The 19,622-nt window shown below is 37.5% G+C and overlaps 1 protein-coding gene across 4 annotated transcripts in view; it reads right to left on the reverse strand.

Moving 5' to 3' along the window:
• Positions 1 to 19,622, reverse strand: part of CELF2 (CUGBP Elav-like family member 2) — a 694,215-nt gene that overhangs the window by 367,801 nt on the left and 306,792 nt on the right. For all 4 annotated transcript variants that reach the window (XM_074942653.1, XM_074942656.1, XM_074942644.1 and 1 more), the window contains one exon: positions 11,505 to 11,540. Coding sequence is in view for 1 of the 4 variants with exons in the window: in XM_074942644.1 (XP_074798745.1) it covers positions 11,505 to 11,540 (36 nt within the window). In the remaining 3 variants the exon portion in view is untranslated. The remainder of the gene's footprint in view (positions 1 to 11,504; positions 11,541 to 19,622) is intronic.

The raw sequence follows: 19,622 nt of genomic DNA on the forward strand, positions 1-19,622 counted from the left end.
TTAAACCACAGCAATCTTCTCTGCCTCTCAATTTTTGAGAAGACAGATGCATAACTGCTGTTTGACTAAAGGCCTTTTTATTACAGAATTTCCTCTCCCACTTCTGCATGTCTATTATTCCTTTGGGGGGCATATTTGCTTTTTGCTCAAATCATATAACTGTTGAGCTTCCTTAGACAGTTTCCATACTATAATAGACGGAAAATATCAACACTGAAACATTTAAGTAAGAGCTTCATCATTCCTTGGCTTCTTTAACTAAGACGACCTGAGCCTTAAAATGCTGATTAAAAGTCTCAGCAACTGTCCTTCACACTGATTTCACATACGCTTTGGCAACGTTGACCAGATTCACAAGACAGAACTGTAAAGCAAGAACTCAAGAGTGTCTCCGAAAATAGATCTGAATAGGCGAGGTTAGTGATAAGAGAGACTTATTTATTGATTTTATTTTTATTCAGCCAGTAGGATGACAACTGCATATGAACTTTCTTTGACTCGAGCACAAATCCACATTTCCCCTCCATTTCTGCAGTTTAGGTGGCATGCTATGACCCTATTGCATGAGGTACCATCCCCCCTGGACTGGCTGCGTTTTGTACAGAGCCATGGTTCCTTGCGATGGAAGGTGTGGTCGCTATTCTATTAGTAGAGAAATTATTCAGTGTGATTTAACAATTTAGCAATCCAGGCATATATGCTGCATTCACAGCACATTAGGTGCCGTACAAGTAATTCTTTAACTATTTCACTCCCTAGTGGTAAGGACCAGGATTAGTAGGCTTAGATGTGTTAGTGTGTATTGTTTCACTTATTATTAAAGCAAATACAAAATTATTTCCCTGCATTTTATCATATACTTCTAAGGGTCAAAACCTTCCCTTCTGTGCTATTTTTTAAAATCAATATTTTGGACATAAACCCCAAGAAAGTCAGCAGGTGGCCTTTTGCTAAGGCAATTATTTTTATTACTACATTCTGGTTATTCAGTGTTAACCAGCAGTATCTTTTTCTCTTGAGCGCCTCTACAAATTCAATGGTTACATCAAAGACACCTCTGCTATTTCAGTTTGGGTGGGAGCAGGTAGAAGAAAGGCTATTTCTGTCATTTTTATTTTACTTATTCTGCATGAAAATGAAAAGGCCCTTTTTACAGCTGCTCTGCCTGCAACGTCAGTTCCTAGTAACCAGTTAAAAACCCACAGCCGCTTTACAGGTTAAAAAAAAAAACACCCCCAAAACCAATTCATGCTGTCATAGTCTATCTAGTAAAAAGAAAAGGAGTACTTGTGGCACCTTAGAGTCAAGATATTTGAGCGTAAGCTTTCATGAGCTACAGCTCAATTCATCGGATGCATGAGGTGGAAAATACAGTGGGGAGATTTTATGTACACAGAGAACATGAAACAATGGGTGTTACCATACACACTGTAAAGAGAGTGATCAGGTAAGGTGAGCTATTACCAGCAGGAGAGCGGGGGGGAGGTGGGGGCAACCTTTTGTAGTGATAATCAATGCTAAAATAAATTTGTTAGTTAGTCTTTAAGGTGCCACAAGTAGTCCTTTTCTTTTTGCGGATGGAAATGGCCCACCTTGATTATCACTACAAAACGTTCCCCCCACCCTCCATTCTCCTGCTGGTAATAGCTCACCTTACCTGATCACTCTCCTTACAGTGTGTGTGGTAACACCCATTGTTTCATGTTCTCTGTGTTTTTAAAATCTCCGCACTGTATTTTCCACTGCATGCATCTGTTGAAGTGAGCTGTAACTCACGAAAGCTTATGCTCTAATAAATTTGTTATTCTCTAAGGTGCCACAAGTACCCCTCGTACTTTTTGCTGACACCAACTAACATAGCTGCTACTCTGAAACCAGTCTATCTAGTGTCCACAGTCATTGATACAGAATGAGAACATCTGGGGACTCAATTATTCATGACATGAATACTAATATTTCATTGCTGTTAAATAAAACTTCCTAGCAGCAAAACTTCTGGTCCCTCATATCATGTGATCCTGAAACGAAACTCAGCATTGAGTGAGACAAAAAAAGTCACTGCTGGCGTAAGCACCTGCCTGTGATAGCAGCCAATTTCATCAACCAAGATTTTTAAAAAACGGATGCTTAAAGTCAGGCTCCTGGATCCAAACCTGCTGAGGGATTCTCAAAAGTGCAACTGGCAGTTGGGCCCTTAACTCACATTTGTGCCATTGAAAGTCCCCCCAGCAGTCACCTAAGTTAATGGCCTGGGATTCAGAGGCGCTGAACGCTTGCAACGGCCACTGACTTCAGTTGAAGCTGCTGGTGCTCAGAGCTTTTAAAAATCAAACCCCTTTTTGGGGGGGTTTCAGTACAGACGCGGGAGCCTAAATTTTAGTCAGACATTTAAAAAAAAATCCCAGTCCGTATCTTTTCAAAGGACACTGCCAAATCAAATGTGGCCCAATATTTAGTTTTTATATGTGTATATTACTTTACTATCCTGACTCGAAAGAGGTGTCCCTTGAAAGAAAGGTCTGACTACTAATTAATGCTGCAAGCATTCATGCACATGCTTAATCTTACCGCCAGGAGTAGTAACAGACGTCCGTTAAGCATGTCAGTGTTTGCAGTTTTGAGATCTAAAAGTGCAGATCGTCTTTTATTTCTCTCTCTCCTTCTAAATCTCAAGAAGGGAATGTTGAGCGGAGGCCAGAGTAAATGTTGGGTGGCAAAGTCTTTGTTCTGATATGAGATATGAGCCCTTCCCCTCCATGTCTCTTGCCTCTTCCTCAGCATACTCCCATGAACTTCAGAATAATTAAAACAAATGTAACTCGGACCTGATCAAAACAGCATAACTCCTGTGCTGACAAATAAATATTCCCAGCAGGAAGCTACACTAATTTTGTAAAGATTCCAACGTCTGGATGAAAAATATATTCCATGATAGCCCAACTAATCTAATTGCAAAGTTTTCATTTTGCTGTGGTAGAAACTCTGTGCGTGCCACCTATTGCAAAGCCTACTGGGAGTCACAGGAAATTTAAGGAAAAATGGGCCAGACCTTCAACTGGTTTAAAGTGGCATTGCACCATTACAGCCACCAGTGCTACCCCACCAGCTGAAGATCTGGCCTGGCATGTGTGCGTTTTAGCCCTATTAAAACCTTGTCTTATTTTCTTTGTTATCTTGCTCTTGTGGCGATACCTTAGGACTCAATCCTGGCAACCCTTACTCATGTGAGTATTCTCATTGACGCTAAGAGGTATATCAAATTGGCATCCAAAAACGGAAACATGCAAAAAAAAATCACTAATTTTTGCTTTGAAACTTTGTCCACAGTTTTGCATTCAGTTCCATTATGATCATTGTCTCCTAAAAATGTTTAACATTTATAGACTCCAATAAAAATGTTTTTAATATAATGTAGATGAAATATAAGCTGTTAACCTTGAACACTGGGGAGAAGTATTACACTTTTGATCTTTTAAATATTTTATTTAGAATTCTTAAAGACTTGTACATAATTCATAGCAGGATCTTTTCGAATTAAAATAATTGTTACATTGCTTCTCTAATTATTAGACTTTATAAATAAAGTTGATTTGTGTACATTAAAATGAGCAAAAGCACTGCTGAGAAAAGAGGCTAGATTGAAGTCTCATGTTTATCTACTACACAAGGAGCGGCAATGCAAACTTCTTCACTTTGTCCATCAACATGCCTTACTCTTGGTCTACGCTGACCATTGTTAGGTGATGCAAATGTAAATAAATGGACTGATGTCACCAACTCATTTCAAATAGGTTGTCAAATAGACATCACTTGGTATAAACTCTTATCAGGGATAGATCAGAAATGAAAGGTTCTCTACACGATCATACTAACGAATCATCTCCTTGACCTAAATTGCTAGCTTTCTTTCCTGCGCCAACCTCAGATATTCACCTTATTATTTAGTTTCCAAATCTATATCTAGGTCTGAAATTATTCCCAAAAATTACTCACACAAGCCCCATCATCAGCACCAAGTTTCTAAAGGATACTATTCTGGGTGAGCTTGAGCACTAGGGCCCTGATTCAGCAAAGTGCTTAAGCATGTATCTAACTTTAAGCACATGAGTATTTCTATTGATCTCTGCTGAATGGGGGTCTAGTTGGAGAGAGCAAGGATTGACCCTTCACTTTCCACATCATCTTCTATGCTGTTTCCTACGCATGAAATGACTTTCCAAATCCCACTCTGCTAGGCCTCCTTCCCTCTCATCATTCAGCCTTTTCAAAAAGGCTCCCTTGTTGTGCTAAGCCAAGAAATATTAATCCCATGTCCATTAAAAGTTCTCCGTAGCCCAGTGTACATTTACATTAACAAAGTAGTAAGACAAGTAAAAGTGGTACCATTAAGAAGCGTACATAAGTAACCACTCAGTCTTACTATTTTAATCCTCACAAATATTCTCTTTTCTTCTCTCCCTGGTTTTTAGCGTTCACATTCATAGTGCTTTGCCTTAAAATTCGGCTATGAGGCCTCCTAGAAAAAAGGACAATGTATTTAATGTGTTCTATAAAGTACTTCACACTCTTTAGGCATTGTACAAATACAATCATCATCTTGGGATTCACCCTCAGGAATGTGAATCAGCTGAGTTCTTTTCATTTCTGCCACACAAAGCACTGGACATCTTTGGATTGCTATAGTTTTAAACATAAGTTTAAAAAGGTACCTAGGAGACTGGGATAGATGAATAAAAATGAATGTAACTCTGGCTCCCTAAGTGTAAAATGTGGATAAAACCTACCAGACTCTTGGAGATGATGCAAAACCAAATTCATTCAAGTAAGGGGGACGGTTACTCTATCAAATTACCCATCATTTGAATCAACAACTACTTTCACCACCTGCCAATGACCATCAGAACACCTAGGCTGTTGGTCAGAGGACTTTTGAAGATGGAAGGTAAAATTTTCAAGTAAGTTGGGAGGCTAAGTGTCAGATTTTAAAATGTATTTAGGGGAGTTAGATGCCAGTGGAATTTTCAAGATCACCAAAGGGCCTATTTGCATCTTTAGGCATCTAAATCTGGCACTAAATAACTTTGGCACTTTTGAAAATTTTACCTGGAACGATGACTAGAAAATTTACCTGGATAGTAAATCACCCTCTGTCCTTTTTATTTTAATCTGCGAACAGTTTCCTTCGTAGGTTTTAAAAATACCTCTTCAGAAATTAATCAGATCCTACACAACATTAGGGATTATGAAGAATACTATTTTTCCTCCATGGAAAATTGCCTGTTTTCATTACACAAATGATGAATTTCATAGACCACATAAATTCATGACTAACATCATCTGAAAAAATAGTTTTGAATGCAGATAAAATTGTTTCAGTATGTACCTGAACAAACAAATATTCAACCTTCTTATTAAGGTTGTTGGAGCTTTACTTGAAAAATTTCAGAAGATTAACTGATAACTTTGGTATAATTTGTTCAAAAGCACAGTACATTTCAAATAAATCAACTTAAGTGTTCTGCCATAGCAAACAACTTACTATTTATTATTTGTATTATAGTAGTGCCTGGAGACCCCCCCCAAAATCATGGCTTCGTTGTGCCATTTAGATCCACAGTAATAGACAGTCTCTTCCCTAAAGCTAACTAAACAAGACAAAGGAAGTATCCATTCACAAATGCGGAACTTAGGCACTGAAAGATTAGGGACAAGATTTCCAAAAGTGATTAGTGATTTTGGAAGTCTCCATTTTTGTATGCCCAATTTGAGAGGTCTTAAAAGGATCGGATTTTCAGAAAGTGCAGAGCACCTTCCCTCTGAAAACCCTGCCTTTATAATGTGTCACAGATTGAGCATCCTAAAATTGAAAAGGTGGTTTGAAACAACACAGAAAAAGAGAGCATAAGCAAACAGTAGGAAGATAGTGGGGAAGGAGGACGAGGTAAACAATAAGATCATGTTTTCACAGAGACTAATATGGGAACAACTGAAAGGATCCAAATAATTTGAAATAAAAATAATCATCAGTATCAGCTATTCCCAACTGCCACCCAACCGAGAGATCATAGTTGCCCTATCAGAGTGGAAGGGCATCTTGAGAAGGGATTTGCAGGAGGAAAAGGAAACTGTAACTAATTAATGGATTTTAAAGGCATCATGAGCATCTAGTCCAAGCTCCTGAATTACACCAGTAATTACTGTATTGAGCCCAATAACTGGTGGGACAACTTCTATACAGGGTTTCATGGGTAAAGGCAGAGTAGAAGAAAGCAGAGAGATATATATGGAAGAAGCGGACAATGGGTGTTCAAGACTGGTACCACTGGCAGAGCACTGGGTGTCTCGATAAGAGACATGAATGGCAAAGAAGGTCAGAGTTGTGGACGTTCTTGAATTTAAAGAAAAGAAGGTTGAACTTGATGCTGTTTTAAATTTTTTCACTGATTGTTAACGGAGGGCATGGTGGCACAATTGGAGTGACAAGCAATGAAGATGATCCTATAACCCGGGTTTTGTATGGATTAATGGAAGCGAGGCAATATGAATCTCAAGGAGGCCTTTAATCAACTCTCTGCTACTACTATTACAAATGTTCCTTTTTATGATGATATTTTCATTAAAATCTTCATGGATGTTTTATTAACTAATTTGAAATAACCACACAGATTTTATAATTCACCCAGAATTTACAAGCAATTACTTGGATTATGTCTGTCAAGGCAGCAATGTTTCAAAGTCTTGTATACTTAGCTCCTTGGAAGACAGATCATTCCATAACACAATGGTATCATAAAAATGGCTGTCAGTTAGCAATCAAGAGATTTCACTTTGCCTGTCATATGGTGGGTTGTCAATTTTATTTTTCCCTTTAGATAAAAGCCTAACTGTATTATATTTCAATAAAAGTGAAGTTGTGTGTAAAATTTTCAAAAGCCAACTTCAGCTGAAGCATACTTCAGAGCCTAGATTCCACTGTCAAAGTGACTTAGGCACTTAGTAGCCTATGTCCCATTGGTTCTCAGTGAGACTTTGTACCTAAATGAGCCAGTCTCTTTTGAAAATGGGACTTGTGCACCTTTGGAAATTTTACACACAAATCCCAAATGCATGCCAAGAAATTCAAAGTCATAATGTACTGTAAACCTTGATTTTAGCTGATCACATATATATATATATATTGTTTAAACACACATACAGTCACAGAACTCAAATACAGACTATTAGCCTTTATTTTAATACTGTAGGTCCCTGTCTTCTTTAGGTGCTTTGTATTTTAACATCTATTATATTTTTAATGCAGATGTTTGTTTTGCTTCCCCCCCACACATCTTCTTTTCCTTTTCTTCTTCTTTCTTTTTTTATTTATTTGTTTATTTATTTTTTGAAGAGGCCAATTACTAACATAGTGTAATAAAAAAAACCTTACTCAAATTTTGATCAAATTTCAACAACAGCTCTTGGATCTATTCTTACTTTCATTTACACAGGCATTTTACACATTTCCCTGGAGTTCTGGAAATGCAAACAAGAGCCCTGGGTTACTACAGGAAGTGACCGGTTCACTTCATTCTCCCAAGTACTGATGAATGAAACGCAAAATTAAGCCAGCAGCACAAAACATAGCAAGTTAATAAGATCTTAAATTTTCTTTTAGAAGTAAAAACCTAAGCTGTTATTAGTATAATAGTAAAGAGATAAATATTTAAAATATAGGATTTTATACAGATTATGTCTCTTTAAATATATATATAAAAAATCATGGAAGGTTAGGAAACATGTTTTATTTACCCTAGAGACGAAAACAGCTCCTTAGATGTGGAAGCCAAGTATTCTTATTTGTTCCTTGGCTGTGTTGTCTTGTCTCTTTGACCCCCTCATGGAGTGCAATTTATGCTCTGAGAATAGGCAGTCTACATTGCAAAATGCCTGTTGCTCCAAAATAATACTCTGCCTCTTTTGCTTGATAAGTTCTAAGGACAACACAAATGTTACCAAAACAAGATGAAGCCCAATTTTCTACAGGTACCAATTCAGGCACTGTAGGTTTTATGAGACTAGTTTGATTGATCAGCTATGCTGTATCATGCTTAAATAACGGATTTCTCAAGTCAAGATAAACATGCTTTTAAGAACTATATTTTGATCTGTTATTTCAGGTAACATGTAGATAGTATAGATCTGCAAAAGTAGCTTTGGAACAGGATTGGCACAGCAGCTCTAGAAAATCTAAGAGGAAAAAAATGAGGCCAGACCTTTATTAAATTTTAAAATATGCCTTTGCTACACTCTTGTAAAGAGCCAAATAGGGTATTCAAGTCTCCGGAGACCACCAGTATAATTTCTTTATCATGTTCCATTTAAAATTTAATTATGTAGTCTACAACAAGAATAATCTGAGTACTCTAAATAGGTCATGCAATGAACAACCTAACAATATTATGAAGTTTTCCTTATGAAGATCTTTTCTTTGATGTGCTGTTATACATAGAAAACCTTTCTTCGAAAAACAAAAATCCATGGGCTTTTTTATATATTATATATATATATAAAATAATGAAGTTGAATCTATTGCATTTTAAGTTTAAAATCAATTCTCTCTCTATTCTGTATTATCTAAACATATCAACAGAAATAAGGCAGTAAAGAAAAAGACACATAGTATAAAACCTAGCTATCAAGTTCTTGCAGTTAATCCCATCATGTATTTGTTTCTAATTTATATCTTTCTACAAACACAAAATTATCCATTAAATTTCCTTGTAACAGAAGTTTACAAAACTTAGTTTTTCAATTTTTCTCCATCTTGACCCTAAGCACTTATGAAATCTGTTGGTGAATCTTTTGGCTAAGTAAATCAGAAGAAAACGTGTCTTCCTATTTAAAATGATTATTCAGAAAATGCTCAACAGCATTTGATGGCTGATGCCAACATGAAAAAAAACCAAACAATCCACCCTCCTGTGTTTTAACAGGGATTCTTTTCTTACCTTTACTTTTTGAACACACACTTATGAGTCTCTTAATTAGGACAGGAGAGAAAGAAAACATGTTTCCTAATTTATTAACTCTTTTCTGGGAAATTGGAGCATGCACTTTTTTATATATAATCCAATTAATCTGTGCACAAATTTGGAAAGAATATTTATTTTTAGTATGTTGACAAAGCCAGAAAACCCCTGGAGGCACCATTAACCCTGAAAATGCTGACATCCTTCAGATGAGTAGACAAATACATAGCATACACATATACACACTTCCATACGCTCGGAAGGGTTAAAGAAGAGATTCTTTTGGGCCAATTTACTAATGAAGGAAAGGATTTGAACAATTTATACCACGTATATGCTTATGACTATTTGTAAACATAATGACTTTTCTCTGTTTAGTTACATAAGTAAGTTTTAATATTCTGAACTGCGGCGGAGTGGCCTTTTTTGTTTGTTTGTCTCATTAGGCAAATGTGTGGATAGCACAGTATCTACAAAAGAACAGTTATTTCTTTTATATTTTTAAAATCCCAATACCTAAAATTGTGTCTATTGAAATGAATCATTTTGGGAAGAAAATCAGCATTGACAGAAGAAAAAAATTCTTGGATTAGGTTCTAAATTTATGAATCGTTAATATCAAAAGTATTCATTTGCAGTTTGAACAAAGAATATATCAAAAACTAATCAATAAAGAGTAAATCAAAGAAGTCTACTACTGAAACAAAAGCAACGACAGGTCACACCAGAAAAAAGCTTGAAGATTAGAAGAAGAATGCCAAGACTCACACAGCTGTAAACATTTGTTTTAATCTAGACAAGATCATTGGCTTTAATATTTATAATACAATTACAATGCCTCATGCACATTGCTCATATAATCTAATTTCTACTTGTGACATATTACCACCAGACTTTAATTTCAGCTGTGGCAAGAATTCAAACACACAGTTAGGTTTCCATTAGCAGTGAGATAGAAACTGGATGCTTACTCAAGCTCCTAGTGTAGATTTCTCATTTTAACTTCAAAGCATTTAAAACTACCAGGGTAGAATTCACTTCTGCTGTACAAAGATTTCATATTTTCACTTCATATTGTCAACTGATGCCAAGTCAAAGTTAAGTTAATGACATGCAGTGCAATCAGATTGGACATACTCTACCCTTAAAACTAAGGAAAATGACACAACTAAATGATTATGAAACATAGTAAATACCAATGTCTTCAAGCAAGGATTAACTAGTCAGCTGCTGTTGAATCTCTATTTTCATTTTTCCCAGATGCAGAATTGTAAGCATTCCTTTATGACTACAAAGAATAAAAATCCCTAAGTGTCATGTACCACACAGATCATTAGCCAGAGAATAAACAGAATTTCAGATGCCTTGTTAAATTGCAACAACATATTTCATTGCACATTTGAAGATAATAAAGGACAGAAAACCCAAAAAGAGAATGATAGCTGAAAGACCTAGCTATATTCAAGCTAGGTTGTGTGTACCTGCAAACATTCCTGGAAAACAACCAAAGAAAAATATCCGTCAAATGAAGGAAAAAATACACTTTGTTACTATATGTTGGAATTAAGTCAAGCCATGGTTCTCACCATAAACAAATGTGGTTCTCCTGCTTGTCCAATGAACAAACATTTGGATCTCACATGACCCTCCAAAAAAGTTAAGCAGTTTTTTTTAGCTGCCTTAGAATGAGACATAGCTGATGTGTCAAATATCTTTACCACCATGTTGTTAAAAAAATGATTTTATAATTGCAAAGAGGATTTCATGGTTTGCATTTTACACATTTTCATTATGAATATAATGTCAAACTACAATATAATATTCACCGAAAAATAACTAAGCTTGTTAAAAAACCCCCACGCAATTCAATAATAAAGAAGCTGGGGTGAAATGAGATGCAAAAGGAACACATGCATTGTTCCTTGATATTCAGAATGTAATGACACCCCATATTTTTTCAGTTGTTTGAATAATTTTCATCTCCATGATTACAGCCTTATATTTGTCTCCTCTGACCACAAGGAGGTAGTCTTCTCTCACCCATTCTTTGAAAGGTTGGAAGATCGGATCTGTATGGTTCTTCTGCTTTCCCAATGAAAGAACATTTGGATCTTCACAACCAACTTTTCCCTTACTGATAAAATACAAGGCAACATCAAAATCACCTACAACATACACAGTTTGAACGTGGCAGGAAACCAAATCTGGGATCCGTTTCTTCAGGTGGTAGCCAACTGAGCTGAGCCTCAAAGCAGTTTAAACATGTTGATTTAAAATGATCCGTTTTGCGGGGGGCGGGGGGCACAGCTCTTTACAGCCATTTTACTGGGTACGGCAAACAAATCAAAATGCTGGTTTTCTCCATATACCCATGTTGCCTCCCCACACCCTGACAGGTTTCTACATGAAAGAATGATGCTCTGGCTCAAGAGGCTGTGCTTCTTTCAGCAGCTACCAGAAGCAGATATACAGATTAGTTTAGAACAGCTTGCTTACCTTGGTAATGTTCCAGCTAACTCTGTGGCAGTCTCTCTGTAAGATATACCGAAGGGAAAATTGGTTAGTGTTTACAGAGATTATAACATTTTAAAGGCAAAGATCATGCACGCCCCATATGTGGAGCTGATGTCCCATGCGAGAATATGCACAAGCATGTAATAAACAGGAAATACATCATGGTGGAGAGCAATACAAAAGATTTTTAATTAGTGTGAGTTTCTGACTGTTACATTATCCAGGTGTAGTTTTTCTATCCATAAAATTATATTGCTATTTTAAATTCCAACCCTGCAGCTTCCTCTAGGGCTAGAGCCAAGCACTGGGCCCATTTTGCAATGGCAAAAAACTCCCACCTTCTATCTCTGCACCAGCTATTGGATCCTAAATCTGTGACACTGTGATGTTACAGAAGTACCACTGATTCAGGACCGAATCTTCCCATTCTAGGCTTTGGGCAGTGGTAATTTTTAAGTGGGAAGTACCAGATTTGGGAGGCTGGTACTTGGCAGGTAGATGTGATTTTAAAAAAAAGGGTCTGCTTGAAGCTGTTCTTGGGTTGGAAATAAATTTCAGGGGAAATGGATTGGTGAGCAGAAGGCAGGGAGGCTTGGCTAAGGTGGATGATTTATCACAATTCATCTCATGGCTATCACCTCCACACAAGTGGTGTATATATAAATTTATCACTATACTACTACACCTGCTCTCCACCTTCTAAATCCATCTGGCCTGGATTTATTCCAGCATCCAACCATTCACTGAATTTTGGAATTTTTAACTAGGTTTTTTTTTTTCCCCCCTCCCGCCCTCTGTGTAAAACCCGAAAACCAAAAAACATAGGGACTGTTATACTGGACCACACCAATGGTCCACCTAGTTTATCACCTTGCCTTCTAAGGTGTCCACTACCAGCGGTTTCAAACAACCACTTAAACCTACACAATGGAGAAAAACAATCAGAAGTTTTTTTTTTCTAACTTCCGTTGATATTCCGAAGCCGAGGTTCCCAAACTATGGCCTGTGAACACTTGTCTGCAGAGAGGCCACTGGTCACATGATGCTGTCTCCTCATTTCCAGACATTGCAAGACAGCCTACGCTTTCCTAACATGACATTGAAAGACATTACATGCTTTCCTAAAAGTAGTTTTCCATGTCAGCAACTGATGTAACTGTCATAGGTACGCTGTGGAATCACAAATGAGAGGGCATCTGGCTCACAAGCAATCCTCGGCCTTAAAAGGCAGTCCACAGAGAAAAATGTAGGAACCCTTGCCATCATAAAGCATGATGGAAGATCTCAGATTTCTACCTGGTCTGCTACAGCTGCTGTATTCTTAACATAAATTTATATCAATAATCCTTTTTGAATCCTGCTAAACTCTTGGCCTCAATAACACCTTGTGGTAGCAAGGGTCACATTAATTATGCTTTGTACAAAAAGCTTTATCAGTTTAAATTTGTTGCCTTTTCTTTTTGTTGGGTGTCGCTTTGGCTCTTGTATTACGACAATGGTTAAATTTGATCTACCTTCAGAGGGAGAGCTCAGTGGTTTGAGCATTAGCCTGCTAAACCCAGGGTTTTGAGTACAATCCTTGAGTTCAATCCATTTGGGATCTGGGGCAAAAAGTGGGGATTGGTCCTGCTTTGAGCAGGGGGTTGGACTAGATGACCTCCTGAGGTCCCTTCCAACCCTGGTATTCTATGATTCTATTCATTATCATCATTACACACACACACACACACACACACACACACACCCCTTTACCAAGTCACCTCTTTTTTTTCTGCCTTACTTTAAGTAGTCCTAATCTTTTTAATCTCTTTTCATACAGAAGATTTTCATTGCCTCTAATAATTTTCATTGCTCTCCTCTGAGGCCTGTTGTTTTTTGCAATATACTTTCTGCGATGGGATGACCAGAGGCGTACGGGATATTCAAAACAAAAGCATGGTAATGGCATTGCAATATTGTAAGGATTTTTCTTCATCCTTTCCATAATACAATTTGACATCTTTGGATACTGCTGCACATTGAGTGGTTGTTTTCCTAGAGCAGCCCACAATGATACCAATATATTTTTCCTCAGTGGTTACAGTTAATCGAGAAGCTCCTATGGTTCTATAAGAATTAAAATTGTTCCTTTTAACATGCATTGCCTTGCTCTTCTGGACACTGAATTTCATCTCTTTTTGTATTGCCCAGCTGTGGTCTTCACTGAATCATACAGGCACATCTGGCAGGCTGGGGTCAGTGTGGAGCCAGAAAGACTTCTGGGCAGCTCAGGTGGAATTCTGGCTCAGAGAGAAGCTCACCTATGCTTAGCAATGCACCATGTGAGTTGCTACGGCCTTTTCCTTCTCAATGTGTGCACAACCAGTCCTGTTAGCTGGTGCACAGGAGTAGAACCTTGGCATCTCCCCAGACCTCATTGTCCTCTTTGGAGTTCTTTGCTCTAGGAAATACAGGGACTGCACTCAACCACTATGCAGGAGCATAGGGGTGACTTATGCTCTCCACCCTATCACGCACACTTGCAGACCAGCCAGCCACAATCTGGCCCTTCCGAAGGACCTAGTTAGGGGTATATTGCCATTAAATTCAACCCCAGTTGTATCAGTCAGCTAAGTATTTAGCTGTTCTCTATCTCAGACACCTATTATTAAAAGTGCAGTAGTACTAGTGACCTGGTAGGATGTAAAAGGGTGGGTGGGGGAAAGGGGAATAGAGTGAGGAGAAGAACTACACTGGGGCAGCACATATTTGGGTTTGATTCTGTGTAGAGTTTTTATGTAGCTATAATTCTTAGACATTTATTTCCATTAGGATCTACTGAGCATTGGTTTCAAGAGATTAGATTTCTCAAGTTTAACCCACAATTTATACACTTCAAAGTCACTAATGCATTTAGCTTTGTGTAACATATTAACAGGGTCATTTAACGTTTCAGTACTAACCATTTTCTAATATATTGTAATCCCCACCCTTTCCCCTTCTACAGAACAACTTTTTGGAAAGCTCCTGAGGTGGGAGAGGAGATAGCAATTCCTTTTCCCAAAGGTACTGCCTAGTTTTTAATCACAAGAGGTGATGATATGATCAAAACCAGAATTCTACAAACCCCATCGTAACATGTGGCCCAGTATTCTGACCACATACCACATGCTTGTACTTTAAAAAGCAAAGTTTATGCCCTGAGAAATGACAAGGTGAAGGAATAAGAATTAAAAAGAAGTGTAATGCTGGAATGTGGAGTCCTGAACATAGCAAAGAGTAAAGAAGTTAGACCTATAAAAGCAACCTTTGAAATTAATTTAAAATTAAAATGATTAATTTAAAAACAATCGACTTGCATCTCTCTGCAGCATAAACTTTTTATGGGATTAATTGCATTGTCAATTTCACATTTTGGTAGATCAATTTTTTATTTTAACAAGATAATACATTCTGAAATCATGACTAAATCCAAAATATAACTCTCCAACAAAAGCTTCTTTAAAAAAAAAAAATAAAGAGAGACAATTTCCCGGCTATCTGAAGATTTTGTCATGCAGTGTGAGCAAATATTTAGCCCTATTAAAAAAAAATTAAGACCTAGCAAGAGCAACCCTTTAAATTAGTACGCAACACATGACATTCCTACAAAATAAACCTGGGTTTCCGCTGCTAAAAATAAATAAATCTTTGCAATGAGTGCCAATAAAAACTGAATATTTACTGTCTGCAGTTGTTACATTTACCACAGTAAATATCCTGCTGCAAGTATTGGGAATAGCACCAATACTAGTCTAAAAGTAAATTCCTGGTGCAGTAAAGAACCGCTCTTCATGGTGCAGGTCACTAATCTAGCAATACCCAAAGAGGGTTTATTTCAAAAACAAATGGAAACCCATGCTGCAATGTTTCAAGAAACAGAACATAGATTTATACAACTCATTTTCATATTTCTACTAGCCTCAAGTGACAAACACAGTAAATCATCATTTGTGTTTATTGAATCGGTAGCAAAAATAAAAGTTTATTAAAAAAATAAGTCGATCAGTCTTGGATACATCAACAAGAGCAAGAAAATACACTCCAGGGAAAAACCTACATAACATCATGTTGTAAGATCCTGCCAAAAGTTTGGGAGGACCTTGAAAATCCAATGTAAAAGATACAGGGCTGATTAACACTGCATACAACCTCACTGAAGTTAAGGCGGGTGGAAAGGGTGTAAACCAGAGCATGATTTTACCAATGCTATAAAAATTAGGTTATAACCTCTTAAATTGTCAGCTATCAGATCAGAGAGTTAATGATCATACTGCTCCATTTGGGAAGGTGCAATCTAAATTGAACATGGCATGTATAAGTCAAGACTTCTCTATGTAACCCACTTGCTTATTCTGCAGTGTTAGATTTTTCTTCAGTCCCAAGGAGGGGAGAAGATATGGGTTTTATTTGAATCGTTTGTCTCTCTGCACATGGAGAGAGAACAGGGCAGAACAATTTCCAAGAGCCCAGAAACATCCAGACGTAGGGAGGTGGGGTGGCAGTTACTAGACATGCTCAGTAGCTGTTTCTGAAGCTGTGCAGAAGTTTCCATTAAGGGGAAGCAGTCTCGCAGGTTTTGCACATCCACCATCTGAAAGTTGACTCGACTGACTGAACCAATCACAGCTCAGAGGGAGGAAAGTTATAAATATGGGAGTTGGATCCAGCCCTGTGGATTCAGCAGCTGATCAACCCAGGATCAAGAGATATGTCTCCTGAGGAGTCTGCATCCCAATACCTGCATCACTTTGGAAACAGGCTGCAGATTCCCAAATCTTACTGGAAAAGAGAAAAACAGCCAGATATTTGCACAGTGGACTGAAGCTGCTGCTAGTAGTGAGGATCTGCAGACTGTGGAAATTCTGGAGTGTTTGGAGGGAACTGAGAAGTTACCATTCTCCTTGGGCTCTGGGGAATCCAGGTGACACACATACCTGGGTTTTGAGGCCTCACTAGAATAACTGAGAAATCATCCCTGTGAAATCAGAGGGGTGCGTGCGTGCACACACATATACACACCAAGAATACAAGTGTAAGTGTTTTGTCAAAACCTCACTCAATGATATGTACCATTAGAAAAGCAGGGAAATCTGTATAAAAAGCACTAAAATTCTTGTTGCCTAATAGTTTTGCATAAGAAAATTATTCAAAACTATTCCCAGTGCTGTTTGCCAAGTGTTGTGTTTGTATTTGTTTTGTTTACTAAGAAATTGTATGGTTGACTGAGTCTGACTCACAGCTGTTACCACCACCTACATTCTGGGGGTTGCATTTCACGGTTCAAAGGTTTTAACTCTGCATGCTGCTTTTTTTCTGAAAGTCCTAAAAGAACAGAATTCTGGCCTGTGCTTCTGCCAAGAGGTAAACTGAGGTGCAGGAAGGAGAGGAGTGTTGAGTTATACATATTGCCTCAGGAGCCCTTTATATTCACATTAGGAGATTTATCAAGAGTAGATTTTAAACCATGTTAGTCAGAACCATGCTTAGAAATGGTTCTCGCTTCTCTAAAATGGTGCTTTAGAACTATTGTAAAACTCAGTAAAAGACAGCACGTGATCAGGTTATATAATAGGATTCCAAAAGCCATTTTGACCTGGCCACTAGGATTTAGAAAATTATTACAGACTCTTTCCAGTAAGACCTGTGGGTATTTTTAAAAAAATATAAATATACTGATTTGAACACGATATATGGCTATAAATGGGGGGAAACAGACACACAGACACGCAGTTGGACTGTTAATCTAATTCCCTTGTGATCTCCATCTGTGTTCTCTTCTATATTTAAAAAAAAAATACATAAATTATTCCGCTACCATATTAAACTCTTCAGGGCCAATTCCTCAATGGGCATAAATCAGTGCAGCACTATTTAAGCCAATGGAGCTCTGTCGATTCACTACAGCTGTGGATCTGGCTCTTTGGTTTGGTCATTAATCATATAATTAAGAGGCTCATTAAGAGGCTGAAACACAAGAGATTTTCCATCTTCCAAGGATCAATCTTTGCACAGTCAAAGACAACTGTGTGACAGTGCAGATGAGATCAGCTGAGGGTACCTGAACAACAGGCCCTGGTTTAAACAGGAGAGTTGCGGAGGGTGTTTTCAGGTCCCACTCCTTGACTATAGAATTCACTTGACTTGCTGGTTGACCAAAGCTGAAATTTGTTAATCCTCAGGTCATATTAGAGGGATGGAGCAATTTGTAGAGGAGCAAGAGTTGGAAAGGGTTTTCATTTTGGTGACAATTCACAGCTGTTTCATTGTCAGGTCCTGTAGCTTTCTAAAGATTGTACAAGCACCCGTAACCCAGAAGGGAGCCTTTCTTATAAATGGAAATAAAGGAATAAAATAGAAGAATTTAAAAAAGAAAATAATCCTATTTGACCATTTGAGTCTTGATGTATTTCTCCAGGAATATCTGCCATAGGCATGATGTAACATACAAAAGAAAGCATCCTGTAATATTGTGGATAATGATAATCATAATAATTTAGATTTGTAATTTCCAGTTCCTGTCAAAAGTATTTCATAATGTAGGGGCTGATCCCATTGACTTCAACTGGGTTTGAACCAGACCCGTAACAAACAACTTTTCAGACTCCACGTATATACAAGAACTAGTTTACCCACTACTGAAATGCATGACCTAAGAGAGATTAAAAGACAGTGACTATTGAACAGTGCAAAGCAAAACTGCACAATAGTTTACCACAGGAAATGAAGAATCATCTGATTAAAACTGAAGGGGGTATTTAAGGCAGGAATAATATGACAACCCAAACTGGAATTTAACTAGATCATTGGAGTTGATGTTTCTACTCTTGCAGAAACGTGCCAAGGGATCTTTCATGACCACAAATGGTCAGACCAGTTCTATGTCTCAGCTGAAAAATGGCACCCTCAAAGGCATTGTCTTGTGTCTCCTCATCTCAGCACTGCAGTGGGGATTGGTTCAATATTGACTTAAAGGAATGAATGGCACCTACTGAAACTCCATTTTGGAGACAAGAGAATTTACTGATCTTAATATGGACACTTCCTTGGTTTGGGGGGGATTTCATCACCATGAACAAACAATTGCAATACAGTATGTAGTTTGAGTTTTGTTCTTCTAAATTTTTAAAAGAAAACACTTTTGTATCGTGATCGTACTGGCTTAGACTTCTACAAGACGGCTATTTTCTCTTCTACATATTCATTCACTCATTATTTGGTATACTTCTACAATGCCCCCTCTTCAGAATCAAGCCCTATAAAATAAGCAAACTGATACTGGCAACAATCAAAATGGTTACAAATTATTTTATATTTAAAAAGTTAACCAAAAGTTCTTCAAAGAGTTTTTTTTTTTAATTCATCACGAACATAAAAACTGCCATATTGGGTCAGACCGATAGTCTCTCTAGTCCAGTATCCTGTTTTCCAACAGTAGCTGCTACCAGAGCCTCAGGGGGAGTGTACAGAACAGGGCAATTTTGGAGACACTCACCCCTGTCTTCCCCTGCTGGCTTCTGGCAGTCAGAGGTCTAGGGGTTACATCCCTAAACATCTTGGCTAATGGCAACTGATGGACCTACTCTCCAAAATCAAGGATTTCCATGGTGTAAAGGTTAAAAAGTACTAATATCTGTCCTGATTATTGAACACACACACACATGCATTTAATTATGATAGAGTCAGCTATCAAATGGGTATCATAATTAGGCATGGAAGGATTCAATTTTTAAATTGGTAAATGTTGATAAACATCGATTTCACTATACACACACACACACAGAGATGAAAAAATATATTTCCATTGATAATACATATTTAAAGATAGAAAAAAATAAGAAAATATTGCTTGAGAATTTATGAGTCAAAATCCTGTGATTTCGACTTTTGAATGAGGCTAGTTAGCAATGGACTACCTAATAAATAGTAAAAATAGGTGTGACTTGTTGATTTAAGGCATTTACTTTGTATATTTTGAAATGATGAAATGTGATGTTGACAATTTGTGTTTTAATGGGTTATAAAGATTTAACTTTCTGGATCTCAACATCTACGGTCATTAAATAATTATCTGACTCCCCC

The sequence above is a fragment of the Natator depressus genome, chromosome 1, assembly GCF_965152275.1.
Source record: "Natator depressus isolate rNatDep1 chromosome 1, rNatDep2.hap1, whole genome shotgun sequence".
In the NCBI taxonomy this organism is placed as follows: domain Eukaryota; kingdom Metazoa; phylum Chordata; order Testudines; family Cheloniidae; genus Natator; species Natator depressus.